The following is a 16669-nucleotide window of genomic DNA, read 5'->3' as shown; positions in this document are numbered from 1 at the left end:
TCTCTGGTCCCCACACACCAGTCAGGTGTGGGGCCCTCATACCACCGTCATGGAGTCTGAGCAGATAGTGGTCCTGCTGCTGGGCTGTTGACCTCTTACGCGCCCCCTCCACATCTCCTGGTATTTGGGTCTGTCTCCTGGTATCTCCTCCATGCTCCCCACGCTGTGCTGGGAGACACTGCAAACCTTCCGACCACAGCAGCACCCACCTGGACGAGCTGCACTACCTGGGCATCTTGTGGGTTACAGACCCTGGCTACATGCTAACGGTATCAAAAATCAGCCAGAAAGGATGACGACAGGGAAATGGTCTGTGGCCTCCACCTGCAGGACCGGTTCTTTATAGGAGTCATCTTGCTAATTGCCTCATTCCCACCTTTTGATTTGAACTGGAAATGAATCCACAGTCAGTGTTACTCCCTAACTGGGCAGACTGATACCCCAGAAGTGGGACTGACTTTAGCTACATACCAGTAATTATGCATTTCCTTTATTTTTTTGAGCAGTGTAGTTTGGCCCTTCACTTGAATCATATTTAGTCTGATCAGACAGCTTAAAAAAATTGGGTCTTGCTCTTTTCTGAAGTGCAGGTCAAAAGCAGCTTTTAGTGGAGTCCAGCCTGCCCTCCAAATGTCATCGCAGTAAATCTGAGGTTATTTATTTGTTCCTTGGTAATGCCTTTCACAGCCACATGTGTTTCTCATGATGAATTAAATAGACTTTCAAAGCAGTTTAAGGCTTGTTTTTCAGTCTGGCAGGAAGCCTGTTGAAGCTTCATAATTTCCCCCGTGCTTTGGATTTTTCATAGTTAACATCTTGTTGCTGAGATTCTTTTATTTTTAATTTTTATTTATTTATTTTATTAAGCTTTTCTGCCCCTCGAATTTCTTGCAATAAAAGAGAGAATAATAAACTTTTGTGAAAGACCTCCGGAGCAAAATCACTGAATGTCACTGAATTGAAAGTAGGAATAGAAATAATCTGGAGACATCCGTGTTGTAATGATTTTCAGGTTGCACTGCTCTGCTTTCCTGTACACACTGAATACGTGCAGGCATGCAACAAATCACTTGAAAGGTTAATCATAGTTATTCATCTCAGTCACTGTAATTTGCTCTATTTTACTGCATCGCAATTAGATTATGCAAAACTATTTTTGAAAGTCTTGAAAATGGTATGCGAAAGATAAATGTAGCCAGTGGAATTTGACTACAGAGACCAAAACCAGGATGTGAAACATTTTTTTTCCGCTAAAAAGTTGGCCATTTGCACAATTTTATCAGGATAGAATCACTTCTGTAGCTAATCGAGTTTTGTGTTGACTTAATATTTTAGCTTTCTACTTGTTTTTCATGTCAGGTGTCTACGCAGGCTGTACTAATGCACATATGTCATAATACAGTAAATGTGTAATGATCGGCTTACAATAGATGGAAACAAAATATGTGTGGAAATTTTGTTTTGAATCAAGTTTATTTGTCCACAATCTGTCAAACGGCTGTCACATTTCTGTGTGTCTGTGTTCATGCATATGAAAATTTTTGGTGTCAGCCTATGCTATCTTCTGTTCCAGAGATGGGAAAGAAATGTTAACACCTGACAGCCAAAGTGTTTTGTTTCTTGGCAGAACATATAATTATTCAAATTAGTGCATTGAAAAGCATCACATTAGCTAGAATTAATTAGTCCCCTGCATATTTTAGCATCATCAATTCCCTGGTAAATCAGTGTGATTGCAGCTAAATGTCACTTGGAATAACATGGAACAAGAATGGAAGGAAGTAATTTCTATTTCTAATCTCTGGAGATGTTTAACATGACTGAAATTAGAACTAGCAACCACAACATTTAAACCACTGACAACAAAGTGAATAACGATCATCATCTAGCATCAGTCCTGATTTCCTGCTCAGAAACTCGCGTTGTTGCAGAAGATGTCCGCCTCCTCAACAAGTTAATAATCTCCACCACACCCACAGCCCAGTGCTGCAGACCTGACCTACGTCCATGCTCTGCCACCGCACATCAAAGCTGGTTTGGGAGCATAAGAGGGACATGAATTAATAGAAGGCATTGGCTTTTAATATTCAGACTGTTGTATAAATGTCCAGCTTTTACAACATAAACTGCATGTACAGGTTCTGCTTCTGGTGTTGCGTTGTACTTCTTTTTTCCTCCCTTCCTCCCTGGAGAACGCGAGTCCCAGCTGAGAGTGGACCTATAAATGTTATAAGGTGGAACTTGGTGTATACAATGGACGACTAACGCTAAGACCGTGGGGTCTCGCGTTAGCAGCTAACGCTAAGACCGTGGGGTTTCGCGTTAGCAGCTAACGCTATGACCGTGGGGTCTCGCTTTAGCAGCTAACGCTAAGACCGTGGGGTCTCGCTTTAGCAGCTAACGCTAAGACCGTGGGGTCTCGCGTTAGCAGCTAACGCTAAGACCGTGGGGTCTCGCTTTAGCAGCTAACGCTAAGACCGTGGGGTCTCGCTTTAGCAGCTAACGCTAAGACCGTGGGGTCTCGCGTTAGCAGCTAACGCTAAGACCGTGGGGTCTCGCTTTAGCAGCTAACACTAAGACCGTGGGGTCTCGCATAAGCAGCTAACACTAAGACCGTGGGGTCTCGCATAAGCAGCTAACGTTAAGACCGTGGGGTCTCGCGTTAGCAGCTAACACTAAGACCGTGGGGTCTCGCATAAGCAGCTAACGTTAAGACCGTGGGGTCTCGCGTTAGCAGCTAACGCTAAGACCGTGGGGTCTCGCATGGGCTCCACCATGTTAATGAACAGGAAATGTTTTGAAAATAGGAAGTGCCGCCCATGTACATACTCTGAAATAAATCTGATGGGGTGGTAAGTGTAAACAGTAATTAATATCTGTAAATGAATTGAATCTGATATAATTTGACTGAATCAGGTTGTTGTGAATTGAATCAAACTAATTCAGGACATTTGCCCTATCCCGCCCTAATGCATTATTTAAAAAAAAATCCTGAGTAAGAAAAGTTCACTTTTTTTTGCATTTCTTGGAGTTTTCCCAGTGAGTACCACCTCAGTGAATCTGTTTTTCTCTAAAAACCAGTACTCCTAGTACTTACTGAGTTAGCCCAGGTTTCTTGGTCAGATCGTGTGTTTGAGGGTGAAGGCACAAGCAGACACGAATGCAGGGAAAAGAGCATTTTGATGAGCTCATGTTGGTGTTTATCCTTTTCTGATTCTTCTTTAGAGACACTTATTTACTTTTTAATTCCAAAAGCTGTTGCACCTTTCACTTAGGGCTGGGCGATTAATCCAAAAAATTGATAAATTGAATTTTCTGTTTCTGATCATTTCTTATTTTCTAAAATCATTTTTTCCTTTTTTTTTATATGCACCACAAATGCTCTCCTTGGGCTTCCATAGTTAGCGGCCTCAGCCGTCCCTCTGCTCCAGAACGGTGTTTGTCTGAAAGCTCCAACAGATTTACAGTGAGGGGAGACGTGTCTCACACCTGGAATTTATCTGTGCGTATAACCGCAGAGAGAAATGCTGCTCGCTACGAGATGCAGGAGACAAACTCAGTTAAGAGACGACCTACGTTTATTTCAGTGGATCCCATAAGATAAGGATCCAGATGGAAAGAGATCACGGATGCATTTGTGTTGTATCTCTTTGCAAGATATGAGCCGTTTATATGGTGGAAAAGTTAGGACACTTTTTTGCTGTCTTTCATTCATATAAATAAGAGAAAACAAACACATAATTTTTAATACATTTAATATGTTTTTAAGAAAGAAAAAGAACAAAAAATCTATTAAAATCGGATTTGGTGTGAAAAAATCCGATTTTATTTTTAGGCCATATCCCCCAGAACACATTTAACACACATGAGCAAGTGAACACATCGGTGTGTTTAGTAAAGAAACACATCCGTTGCTGGTAATTTGACTGGCTTATTTGAAGAAAGGCAGCGTCTTTGGATCCCGCAGCATCACTGGAAATGTCAGACGTAATTGTGGCAGCTTGACTTCTGGCACCGCTGTGTGATGGAGAAATTAAGCTCCCACTCACTTTTATGTCCTAGGTGTACTGTAATGTGGATGTGTAGGTTATGTGTGTGCAATTTTACAATTTGAGACGTTCACCTCTAAAACCCTCAAAGAATTACTGTCACTTTAGGCTTTTTATTTCTTTATGTATATTGAATTTATTCCATCTCAGGATAGAAAACATCCAAAACAAAGTCCTTGGAAATAATCCTCAGAGATAATGGGCAACAACTAATTTTGAAAATGGTTAGATGAGACTTCAGACCATTAAATGTAAATTGTTTTAACTTGTAATTATTAAAGTAATTTGCTTTAATTTCCTGATGTGTCTTTACAGGTTTTTAAGAATCTTAAACTCTTCCTAGAGAACAAGGAGCCTGGAGATGAGCTGTTTGACCGTCTTAATGTGAGTGTTTGAAAATGCTGAACTGGTTCAGAAATGTCTTGCTTGAATTGGCCGAAATTTTGTTTTTAAAATTTACTCTTTTTGTTGAGGACAAGCTGAACATGGGCATTGAGCAATTTAAACAGGGAGAAACTTCTCTGAGGTGTTTTATGTTGGCGTGAAAGAAAAAAGTGAGAAAAACAGTGAAAGCAAAACACTTTTTAAAAATCTTTTCCATGAACAGAGCATCTGTAAATGAAAGGCAGGTCGTAAACTGAGGTGTAAGATGAGATTGGATGAGGATGAGCCGTTGGCGTGGAGAGATGAAAGGGCTGAAGCGAGGTAACGGCAGGTAAGGAGAAGTGGAGAATATTAGAAACTGGGAGACTGAAAGCAGGAGGGGATGGACGCTGGCAGATAAAAATGAAACTGTGCGAGTAAACATTTCGAGCGAGCATGCTGGGTGGATGAATTTCCACACACTGGCATCCTCTCAGCTGCTTCTCCAGCTGCAGGCAGCAAGGCCACACTTAATGCAGCATTAGACCACTACAGGGTTATGGGAAGGTTTCTTAGGCCACACTCTGTTTATACAACCACATTATTTGTCTATTGGAGACAATAAAGTTGTTGAGGAAGCACATTATAAATGACTCAATATAGTTTCATATTGTGGAGCTCATGCTGTAGTTGGGTTAAGTGCTCTGATTGAAAATCAGTGTTTTGTGACCCCTTTAAGTGAGTCAGGGTCATAGGTTGGAACACATGCATTAGATAAGTGGGAACCTTGAATGAAAAGGTCTAATGGCATGGAAGGGAGAAAGATGCTGGAGAGAGAACGGTTTAGTCATTAGAGAGCAAGCCATGTGTTGGTGCGTGGAGGCTGACAGATGCAGCACAGTACAGAATGTGAGGTTGATGACGAAACGGAGTGATGGAAGGAGGGAGAGAAGTGCCCCGTTTCTGCTTTCCAATTTGTCAAGAAATGTCAGCGTGTTGGAGGTGGAATGGTAATGGCTGCTGATGGGAGGTCTGATTGACACTGGGAAAGGACAGGGCACTGAAAAGCAGCAGGAGGAGAGGACAGAGGAAAGGGGAAGCAGTTGGACTGGATTTCCATTTCCATCCAATTCTAAGTTCTGTAATTAAGCCAGTTTGTTGATCCCTTGCATACATGCCAAGCCTGATAACTGGGAGTGCCACAAAAAACTGAAAGAAGTTGAATAAAGATGGCGTGTAGGGAACCTCACAGCTGGCAGCTGCATTATAGGCCCAGGTGTAAGATTGCAGAGGTGCAACATAACATGCACAACTCTGTTTTTGATTTTGCAGAATTGCACTTAAACGATCAATTTCTGTCCCATAACCATCTGGCAGCACCATGTTTCTACAGTAGCTCAGAAGGAACAAACTTATCCAGCTTTTTTTTTCACAGCAACCAGGAGAGGAGTGTGATGGTTTTCTGTGGGTCGTAATGTATGCTGCTGGATGTCACTACATCCTGCACGCTGGCCTACAAGGCCGAGAGGAATAGCAAGATGGAGGGGGGGTGCAGAGGTGGAAGGTTAATAAGAAAAATACAAAGCAGGAAAGGAGTTGCAGTTAAAGCCTTTTTGATCTGAACTGGCTTTAATGTGAGCTCCTGTTTATTCAACCATTGACCAGGAGGCAAAAGAGGGAATTTTTATTTGACATATAAAAACAAGTGAACAGCTACAACCAGGAGCGTGAAACTGCTGTTTTACAGGGTGGCTCCAAGTTGTCTGTCAGAAATGTTTTCCCATCAGGATCCTACAGGCCTAATTGTGTAATGTGTCAGTTTCCTTAAAACAAACCAGTAATCATGAGGCGTAGTTCAGTCATGCTGTAAGGTCGTGTTGGTGGGTGGCCCCAATGGCCACACCAGAAAGCCGGCTGAGGAGAGTCCTGTCAGAGATCTGAGATGTGAAACACTGTGATAATGGGATTCACTCTGTGTGTGTGTGTGTGTGTGTGTGTGTGTGTGTGTGTGTGTGTGTGTGTGTGTGTGTGTGTGTGTGTGTGTGTGTTCATGTGGTGGAAGAGGGAGTTTTAGTTGATCAGTGCTCTTTTTGAGACTTATTGACATTTTAAAGTTCCAACAGGTCAGTTTTCAAGCTGTCTGGTTTTATTGGGAGTTTAGATTTTCTACATTTATGGAGGAAAAAAAGTTTTTTATGGAGAAATAAAGGTTTGACTTCTTCTGAACTTAACTGTAGAAGTGGAATTTCTAGGTTTGAATAACAGGAATACAAGAACTGAACTGGCATGTTTTTTTTTTTTTTTTTATGAAAACAGGTAGTTTTGGCTATTTTTTACTCTCCTTTTTGCTATAACACTTTTCCCCATGTGGGATGAATAAAGGTCTGTCTTCTGATGGTGGAAAACACCGGTGTGTAGAACGAACACGTGACATGTGTGTCATATGAAGGATTTAAATGCATGTTTTTCGCATGGTTGGCTGAACTAAAACTAGGCACAGCTTATCAGAGGTGACTCGGCACAGAGCCTCAGTGAATTATGGTTCTCCTGAACTTGATCAATCTAATTATAGTGTAAACTAACAGTAACAGGTGGGGATTTGTTCTCTGGGAGAGGAAGTTAGTCATCTAAATGTAATTGGATAATCAATCAAAAACAGATCAGATGCTACTAAGTTTTTCTAATGCATAGATAGATTTATACCGTTAATAAATGAGAGACTGAATTGGATTGTTATTTTCAGATTTGACCGTCCCTGAAGTTTTTAATATGCAGAATATCTGACTGTAATGAAATTTTATTTTAGAGATTCACACCCATCATGTAGAAACCATCCAAACTGAACATCCAGTTTATCAGACGCCACATTATTAGAAAAACACACAGTTAGTAGTTGAAAGCTCAATACCTGTAATAATATGGCTTCTAATAGTTGGTTTCATGTCCATCATTTTCTCTCCACTCTGGAACTGGTTGCCTCACCAGCAGTATGTTTATCAGGAAGTCCAGTTTGTGGCATTCTGTATTATAGACGTAGAGACGTCGTGCCAATGTGGATGTCATACTAAACATTCACACCGCATGTGGACCCACGGCATGCCATGACAGGGGAGCTGCAGGTGTTAAGTGCCTTACTTGCTCCTTGACTTGCAGACTGTCTCGTTAGTATTGCAGGGGCAGAGTTGGGTAGCTTGTTAGAGCGGCAAATTTCTACCCGCCTGGTCTCCAGGCGCATGCCATCATATAGCACATATACATGAAAAAACCACTCATTCTGTTTGTAATGGGCTCATATTGGTACTGGTCTGTGACCTCAGGAAGCCAGGTGCTGATTACTTTTTATTAGGGCCTGCCACGTGTTTATTGTAGTTTTCACACACATGATTTTTTTATTGTTGTTGTTTTAGAGTGTGTCTGAATGTGAGTCATGTGAGTCTTCTTGCATCTTTGTTGTCCTGTTCAGACTTGTTGTTTTAGAGGAACTAACAGACATCTAACCACTGGCTATGCAAACTCTAATGTGCTGTAATACACACAGAGAGAGAGAGAGGGAGGAGGGAGGGGGGGGGGGGTGAGATGAGATGATTAAAAAAAAAGATAAAAAAAAAAGGCTAATGTGTATTTTTTGTCTTTTATAGTTGCATACAACACTGCAGGTGTATGGTACCACAGTGCCACCTAATGGTTGTTGTGATGACAGCATTCTGTTGTAACTGGTACCCATTTGTCATTGCAGACAAGCCTTTTAAACAAACATCTGAGCTCTCTAATGCCTGGTCTGACTGCAAAGGTCTTCAGGACGTATAATGCCTCCATCACCCTGCAGCAGCAGCTCAAAGAGCTCACGAACAGTAAGACCAGCACATTCATTAGACAGGAGGAAATTCTAGGAAGCTGCATATGATACATGCATCTGAAAGCACCGTCTCAGTGTGTGCTCAGCTCTTGTCATCATTTAAAAACTCCACACTAGAGACATTTATTTTTAGCTTACTTGGTTCAAGATACCCTGTCATCATTCAGCTTTTTCAGCTCGGGCAGGGGCACATTATCACTGTACCCAGTACTGTGCACCTCTGCCTCCCTCTTATCAAGCTCCCATTGGCTGCCTCAGCCCTCGTTTCTCATTCAGAGATAGAAGTGTCACACTCTTTCTCGCTACCCTGTATGCAGGCTGACATGTGGTTGCAGTGAGTGCTGCATGAGCCCCAGGAGAAATGTAGAAAGCTAATAACTATCTGGATTATTGAAGTGTAACAAAAATGTAAACTGTCAGATTGTGGTCGAGGTTATGAATTTATGATGCATATGTAGAATGGGAGGCCAGCATGATCTGATCTCTTAAACTTCTGTTCATAATTCTGCTTAACTGCTTTTTCTAACTTGTATTATGTTTTTCTGTCATCCCCTAAAGAGTCTGACAATGTCGCAGAGAAGCTGCTGTCCTACAACCGGGCCAACAGAGCAGTTGCTATTCTCTGCAACCACCAGCGGGCGCCACCAAAGACCTTTGAGCAATCAATGGCCAACCTTCAGGCCAAGGTGAGGGCAGCTTTACTTGGTTTACTGGACAGATTTATTATATTCCATCTGAAAGGACAATGTCAATGTTTTAATGTGTCACAGTTGATTGACAAGAGATCATTCCACAGTTCAAAGGGCAAGGAGTATTTATAACCTTTACAGCTTGCTCAGTGATAATTTGACAGTAATACGAGTTGAAGTACTTGTACCCTTATGTGCTCCACCCAGATTGATGCCAGAAAGGAACAGCTAGCTTTGGCTCATACGGAGCTGAAACAGGCCAAGAAGGAAGCCAAGACAAAAGGCAGCTCAGACCCCAAACTACAGGCGTAAGTATCAAAGCTACAGCTAGCTGTTTACATCTGTTTACGCCTGTAAACTAAACCATCATGCAGGTTTCAGTCCTTTTTTAGGTGACTGACGTAGGGTGAATGAGCCGGTGAAAATGTAGGGAGTGAATGTTAGACCTCACATAATCCCAACGAGTTCACGTTACAAGTGTCTGGTTCAGTTCAGCGTTGACAGAAAAATGAAATACTTCAATGAACACGTTCATGCAGAACACGGCAAACTAGAACATTTCACTGAGTTCTGCGTGTAATTTCTGACTGGAGTCTGCTCTCATTCCTCATGTGTTCATTTTTTATTGAAGCCTTTATTTGTAGAAGCACCCTCATCAACAGCTACGCTGGTCAGTTTTCTCATGTTCAAACGTAGCTGTTGGTCTGTTTTACCTCCTTATGTGGTCAGTTTGGTGGAGCGGAAGAAGGCGGCGGTGAAGCGATGTGAGGAGCAGCTGCTGAAGATGGAGGTCCAGGCAACTGACCGAGAGGAGAACAAACAGATTGCTCTGGGTACCTCAAAGCTCAACTACCTGGACCCACGCATAACAGTGGCTTGGTGAGTGAATACTGACCCACCCGCTCCCGGCTGGGGTTGGAGAACGTGGGTGTTTAGAGATATTTGAACGGTTCCCGCTTTGGACCCCACAAACCTATTAGATGTCTGGTTAAAAACACACAGACTGTCTAATGAAGTTCAGGAGGGTATCAAGCTAATTTGGGGCTTAACTTTTTCTGTGCAGGATTGTGAGATTGATTTTATTTTAATCTGAGGAGATTGTCTTGGCAGCATGACCTTACCGGCTTCCCTTACCTGCTTCAGCAATTTCACCTCAATTACTCATCAAGCAGTTAACGACCAGCCAGTCAGACCTTTTCTGTTTCTGTCCCTCACGTCAGGGCTGAGATGGAAAGCAAAGCTTTTATTTATTCTTCACCAGTCATAGGCGGCAGAATAACGGATAGTAATCGGATTCAAGTCTGTGGTAACCGCTCTGTTAAATCAGCCTGTTTGTTCATGTAACTCTTGTTTTATAGCCTTATGCTGCTTTTACTGAGTTCTTACTGCTTTTACTGAGTTCTTATGTTTCAGAATCATTTCTGTTTATTAATTGGTGGTTATTTATGCTGCCCTTTTGGCAGTACAGTAAAAAAAAAGATTCTTACCTCCAACTGGTTTGTATCCCTGGTAAAATAAAGGCTAAATTAATAAAAATAAAATGATACTAGAACTGGTTCTAATGTTATTGTTCTGATTTGGTAATCAATACAAAAACTCAGCATTTCTGTTCAGACAAAGCAACATGTTCCAAAACAGAAATGCTTGTTAGACATGATTCAGTACAACAGAAAGCAAGATGCCAGAAGTTCTCAGACTGTTAAATATGTACATCTCATCTCTGTGCGCCTGCGCTTGTTTCTGATTAAAATGTGACTGGAAGATGAAATGATCACGCCTGCACTAATAGAACTATGTTCTGTGTTCAGGTGTAAGAACATGGAGGTGCCCATTGAAAAAATCTACAATAAAACCCAACGGGAGAAGTTTGCCTGGGCCATCGACATGACGGAGGCCGACTTCCAGTTCTGACGGACTGAAGCTGTCAAAGATGCAACCAAGGAGCCCGTCATGTTACATAAAGTACAGAAGTTTAATGTGGCATTTCTGGGGTTTTCATAGATCACTGACATCGTGTAACATGATCAAGCTTTGTATAAATGTTAATTTCTTTTCATGCTTTTGGCACTCGATTTGAAAGATTGCTGTTGGTGGTTCTGTTTGTACTTTTGTTTGCATTTAACTGAATAAAGGTTCCTAACTATGCAGGGAGAACGGTGCTGTAGAGAAGCCTTGCTGCACATGGATAATTTCGTCTAGGTTTATATAGACAGACAAGATAAATGCCCAAATTTCTCTCAGCTTATTCCTCAGGTCTAAACTAAAATAATCTCAACACATTACATGCAGTATAGAACAAAAGACATGCAACACTTGAGATATTCCAGATAGATACTGTTGCGTCATAATGCAATCTTAGATTATTAAAAAAAAATGGTTGTATGCTTGTTTTTGAAATTATTCAGCACCTGGTCAAAGAGTTGTCATAGATGACAAACAGAAGTGTATTAAATAACTTTAATAGAAGAATATCAGAAGTGGAATGCATCCCGCACCTCAGTACTACGAGTGAGTGCTTCTTATCCAACACTGCAAGCAACAAGTGTCCACGGTGATGTTGGTGCGGAGGTTCTACTGGCCTGTTAGCCTGTGGGTTTTACTTAGTACAGACTGGGACAAAACCTGTGCCATCACCTCAAGGGATTAGCTTACTTTGAGAAATGTAAATAATGGCAGCTAAATAACCTCCAAGTTGGTGCATCATTTCCATGAAGCTCGATTCCTGCATGTTGCACTACTCTACCTTACAAATAACGTTCTACTTTTCAAGTCATTACATAACTGTAACCGTTTCACAATATTCAATATATAAAAAAGCATTTCACACAACACACCAAGTCAACAAGTCATTTTCAGTGACAAAGTCTGCTGCTCCTGAACACAGGTCGACTTTACACCTTCATCAGGGACCTGTGGGACAGACAAGACCAACGTAAGTAAGCTGAGACAGAATGAAACTAAATTTATAAAAAAAGATCTACAAAGAATCAGACATGCTTAATATTAAATCTTAGTGGGATCGAGATTTTTACCTTCATTATGATCCTTGTCCCTCTTTAGGCTTCTCCGGTATTGCTTCTACCTCTTCAACACCGGCCTGTGTCATCAGATCAGCGATGTTTTTCTCCAAGTCATCGATGCGCGTGCTCATCTCATCAAGTAGAGGACTGGTTAAGGACAATAATAAAATCTGAACATGTCTGTTACAGCGAGTCTGAGCATTTTAATGATTTTACTAAGTATTTGAAAGACGGAAAATCACAACTGAGCCATTGGTTGGATTAAAATTGGCTTAAATAATTTAACTTGAATAAAAAAATCTCTTTGAAGGAGATTTTTTGTAGTACGAGCAATCAGGTGTTTCATTTGCTTTAGGTCGCCTTCAGAGCGCTCTCATTCATTACATCTTAGTACTTTGTGTATTCTGCCATTGTTTGACATATTAGGTAGTTTACTACTGAGTATTACTTATGAAAATACTTAAAAGTTGGTAAGTTATAGTTCTTTTCCGGCCACATCAGCAGCATTGTGGGGTTTCAGTTGCAGGCGACCATCAGAAAACAGAGCCGCCACCTGCCTGAAGCAAAAGCTAGATGCTGATGGGTATGTCACGTGGGTTTCACTCAAACCACTATGAAATTTGAGACTTTAGTTATTTCAGACAGCAAAATCGGCCCATCTGTGCACCCATGGCTCCCCCATCAGAACTCCTCTGTGATCCAGTGAATTATAAATATCCTGTTGTTGAATGACAAAGACTATTAAAATACCACACACAACCCCACTTAAAGTTAAAAACAAAATCAGTCAACAGCTGCGTTCTGGTTGATTATTAGGATATTCCTCCCGATGATCTGGTCTGACATGGTCTGGAACTTGTCCTGCATCTGCTGCAGCAGTGTCTGGACCTATGAGAGGAAAAAAAGAAATAAGATCACTCTACTGGAGTAAATAAGTCCACTAACGTTGTTTATGCATCAAAGTATGCCTGTTTACTTCCTGGAGCTGTACACTACCAGTTGGTTTTAGTTTTCTTTAAAAACACCTCAGACAGAAAAGTACACAAGTTCAGCTCCAAAGCCTGTTGGTGAGAGATGGATGATTTCTAGAAAGCAGGGAAATAAATGGACATCTACTTGTTTCCATGCCAACAGTGGAAAGGGTAACTATGGAGATAACCATTTAATACATTTTAATACATGTTTTTTCTTTAAATTGAATACTTTAGTATAATTAGTTCAAAAAGGCAATCCTGTGTAACAGATTATTTCAACTCATCTTAAACCAACAAATGTAGTGATCATGTATTCTGAGAGCCAAGTTGATCAAATTAAGTGTCTGTAAATAAATTCAAAAGGGTATTACTCTGACAGCTCTATTTAATCAGAATCTACGTTATTAATTATATTTTAACATGACAAAATATGTGATAAGTTCTTAAACTACATTCTCATACATGTGTGGGAGGACAGAGTGGCTTTAATACCTGTAACTGGCTTATCTCCATGACAACAGACTTTACATAAGTATATGCTTAGAAAAATACAGTTTCCCAAGCCACTATAGAAACGCATACGTTAAAATGGACACAGGTAAGTGAACTTTACTTTTGGTACAACTGTATATAAAGTAGTATCATTTTTGGGTAGTGACAGAATGCGGTTTGTTCCGTTGCGAACGGGTGATGTCATTTACATGACCGACTGACCATTACATAAAGTAAGGCAGCTAAACAAAAGCCGGTACATTTAGGTTTGATCATATCAAGCTAAACTCATGTGTCCTTTTTAAATATACACAAACAATAACATAAAATACTACAGATGTGTCACACTAGTTAGACTTCGCTTCCTAGCTTGTCATCGTTAGCATTCGTGTTAGCATGACTGGCTAACGCTATGTAGCTAGCTTGCATCACGATCACGACTCACCACATTAGTAAGGTCCTGCACCGACTTGGGGTCCGTCTCAGCCATGTTGCGGTGGAAATGATTATCGGTGCCTTCACAGTACTAAAATTCAAAGATTTGTAAAGCTATTGTTTTGCTATCAAGTCAAACTACTCGCAACAACCAGTCACTTTATTATCCACCGTAAAGTCAGCTGTTCCACAACACAGATAGTCTCGCGAGACTTGTATGTCAATAATGGGTTCGCTCCTTGTCTTTCAGTCGGAGAGAAGCGATGACAAGCGGAGGAGGATGAGTTTACCGTTCAAATGGAGGGGAAAGTGTTAGCTTGTGGAAGAAAGGTTTGCCAGAACAAAGGAGGCATGCATATTTCAGAGCGAAGTTCATAGAAATAATAAAACGTTACCAATAAAGTGAGACTTTTACACTCTTTTGTTTCAGATTTTAGTCTGCCAAGTGCAAAAGTGGAGGTCTCTTGACAAATAAGGACAATGCAGAATAAGGTGCTGGATTGGAATGTAACTTTAGTTATTGCTCAGAGCATCTGTACAGAATTATAATGCCGGCAGCAGAAGTCGTTTTTAATACGCAGTTAATGAACTTAAACAAAGGCCACCCAACAACATTAGTTATCACGTTGAACCATTTTCTTTTATTTTTTTTTCTTTTCTTTTCATTTTTTTTTTATCTGCAAACCCACTCTGGAGTGTATATTTGTTATCCGGCTGACGGCCCGGCAGATCGCCCAGTCTAAATAGAGCGAAAACTCTGCCCACTGGGCCACCGCTTGCCCGCGTGGGTTATGAATGGAGCGGACCCACTAAGATAGGTGGAACATGGAGTTCTGAATGAGGACCATGTTTGGGAATCTGTAGTTTAATTTACCCCTCACGGCCTCAGGAAGACCCTGGCTCCGAAGCGCTTATCTACTGATGCAGGCGGTAGCACCTTAAGTGCTCTTTCCTTGTATATAAAAACATGCATTATATTGGAACTTGAAGAAATTAAGTCTGTTTTTTATGTCGGTTTGTACCTGTGCGCGCGCGTGGGATGTGTGCGCGAGTGCGCGTGCCTCCTCCTGCTGTGTTTGAGCGAGTTGGGATTTGAAAGTTGGAGCTGCCGGAGGAGCCCAGTGTGTGTAGACGTAGAAATATTTCGCGTGAGAGTGCACGTTGTTTTAGCAGGCTGAAGGAAAGTGAGTGAAGGCGGCGGGTAAGTAAACCTGGAGGCCGAACAAATAAAAATGTGATCTGGGACATCTTATATTCTGCGACTTTGGAATAAAATCTTTTTGAGGAGAGGCTCTTAATCTGATCGGTGCGAGCTGCGCGAGCCGCAGCCAGCGCGTGCTGCTAAACAAAATGAGTTGTTGGGAGAAATGTTGACCTTCATCAGAGCATTTTTCTATCCATCATAAAGGAGATTGCGCACCGTTTTATAACAGTGTAACTTGACTGAATACTGTGTCTTTGTGTGACGTAACACAAGCCCAAAAACTGATGTCTGGACGTCTTGGGTCGTAAAAGTTCAGGCATGTTGGCCCTTCCCCATTAAACTATGCATCACTTACATAACCAGGCTTGTTCTCTAACAGGAAGTAGAAACACACATTTGGACCCGCGGTGTTGTTTCACTACAGCTCAGAAGGAAACATCAGGGACTGTCTCAGACTTTAAGTTCCTGAATAATATTTAACTTTGGGGAAAACGCGCAGACAGGTATGGATTAAAATGTTTCATGCAGTGCCATATAGAAAACTTTAGAGTTGGATCCTCTGGTATGGAATATAAAAATTTTGCTCCCTTAGTATTAAGTTTGAATACAATAACAGCTTTTTATTTTTGATTTATGAGCCATTAGATTCCATTTATCCTCTGACCTGGTGCACCAAAGCCAGCGTTTCTCCTGTTAGAAAGAGCAGATATCAGCAACTACACTGGTTCTAATCAGGAGTTACCATCTGAAAGCTCCGGCCTCACTAACTTCCTGTACTTCTTAGCATTTGCTCAGAATGTGCAGGGCATTGCTTTTACATACTGGTTACATACTAGTTTTGCTCGTAGCCACAGGACCAGCATGTCCTTTTCACTCTGCAGAGTGGAACATTGACTTTAATGTTTCAAAGGGATATTCTGTAGAGTTTGTTGTGTAAAGAGGGAATTCCACTAAAACACTTTTTAATGATTTAAATGTGTATTAATGTGTTTAACTGTCGACCATCAGTAAGAGTAGTTGAGTCTGACAGAAGTCGGTTAGTTGGAGGAGGCTGTGGTTTGCATTTAGACTTGTTATCTGCAGACTGAGGGCTCTCCCACCCTCAACCCCAGCAGCCCCCGTACCGCCCGTCACGTCTGCCTCCGCTGACTGTTGACTATTTAACCTTTAAAACTTTGTCAGCTCTCACTGCCGCCCTGTTCCAGCACTTTGACTTTAATTCTCCACTTGCCCAATAACTTATTAAACACTTTAACATGCACAAGCCCACATTTAATGTTGGGGAGTTTTAAAATAAAGTGAAATTTGAGTTTTTATCCCTTTTTTGAGTGTGTTGCTTTACCCTTGTCTGGATCAGTATGAAACTATTAAACATTTATTTTCCTTTATTGTGACATCATGAAAAATAATGGTCACATCTGGGATTTTTATCTTCTGTGAGATATTAAAGTTCTAAATTGAAAAAGACATTTGCTGATGTTTGATATGAACTACATTTTTCCTGAGAACAAGTTCAAGTTTGGCCTTTCTAACCTCTTTAAATCCCTGTCCTGCCAAATTCGGTTAGTTTTCCCTGGAAAAGGAGCA

At 41.1% G+C, this 16669-nt stretch overlaps 3 protein-coding genes across 5 annotated transcripts in view; 2 read left to right on the top strand and 1 right to left on the bottom strand.

Annotated features, from left to right (window-relative positions):
- The window catches only part of zgc:173742 (DNA topoisomerase I, mitochondrial), a 30744-nt gene extending 19642 nt beyond the window's left edge, over nucleotides 1-11102 (top strand). For both annotated transcript variants that reach the window (XM_041996603.1, XM_041996604.1), the window contains exons 15-20: nucleotides 4365-4433; nucleotides 8149-8263; nucleotides 8827-8954; nucleotides 9165-9265; nucleotides 9687-9836; nucleotides 10766-11102. In XM_041996603.1, the coding sequence (XP_041852537.1) occupies nucleotides 4365-4433; nucleotides 8149-8263; nucleotides 8827-8954; nucleotides 9165-9265; nucleotides 9687-9836; nucleotides 10766-10868 (666 nt within the window). In that variant the 3' untranslated portion in view covers nucleotides 10869-11102. The remainder of the gene's footprint in view (nucleotides 1-4364; nucleotides 4434-8148; nucleotides 8264-8826; nucleotides 8955-9164; nucleotides 9266-9686; nucleotides 9837-10765) is intronic.
- hsbp1b (heat shock factor binding protein 1b) lies at nucleotides 10911-14089 on the bottom strand. The gene is made up of 4 exons (XM_041996613.1): nucleotides 13889-14089; nucleotides 12799-12865; nucleotides 11990-12116; nucleotides 10911-11867 (listed from the first exon to the last, which is right to left on the bottom strand). The coding sequence occupies exons 1-3, from the start codon at nucleotides 13931-13933 to the stop codon at nucleotides 11995-11997; spliced, it is 234 nt and encodes a 77-aa protein (XP_041852547.1). The 5' UTR covers nucleotides 13934-14089; the 3' UTR covers nucleotides 10911-11867; nucleotides 11990-11994.
- A 638-nt stretch (nucleotides 14090-14727) lies between these two features.
- The window catches only part of si:dkey-246g23.2 (solute carrier family 66 member 2), a 67096-nt gene continuing 65154 nt past the window's right edge, over nucleotides 14728-16669 (top strand). The window contains exon 1 of one of the 2 annotated variants that reach the window (XM_041996610.1): nucleotides 14728-15079. The gene's annotated coding sequence lies outside the window, so the exon portion shown is untranslated. The remainder of the gene's footprint in view (nucleotides 15080-16669) is intronic. The other variant, XM_041996611.1, reaches the window with a different exon arrangement.

This window comes from Melanotaenia boesemani, chromosome 10, assembly GCF_017639745.1.
Source record: "Melanotaenia boesemani isolate fMelBoe1 chromosome 10, fMelBoe1.pri, whole genome shotgun sequence".
NCBI lineage: Eukaryota > Metazoa > Chordata > Actinopteri > Atheriniformes > Melanotaeniidae > Melanotaenia > Melanotaenia boesemani.
This window is presented reverse-complemented; position numbering and strand designations above follow the sequence as displayed.

Excerpts from the sequence above, each read along its gene's own strand:
- hsbp1b (XM_041996613.1), bottom strand. The coding sequence starts at position 13,933 with ATGGCTGAGACGGACCCCAAGTCGGTGCAGGACCTTACTAATGTG. Across the intron at positions 12,866-13,888 it reads TGCAGGACCTTACTAATGTG|GTCCAGACACTGCTGCAGCA; the intron begins GTGAGTCGTGAT and ends TTCCTCTCATAG. Across the intron at positions 12,117-12,798 it reads AGACCAGATCATCGGGAGGA|TTGATGAGATGAGCACGCGC; the intron begins ATATCCTAATAA and ends CCAGTCCTCTAC.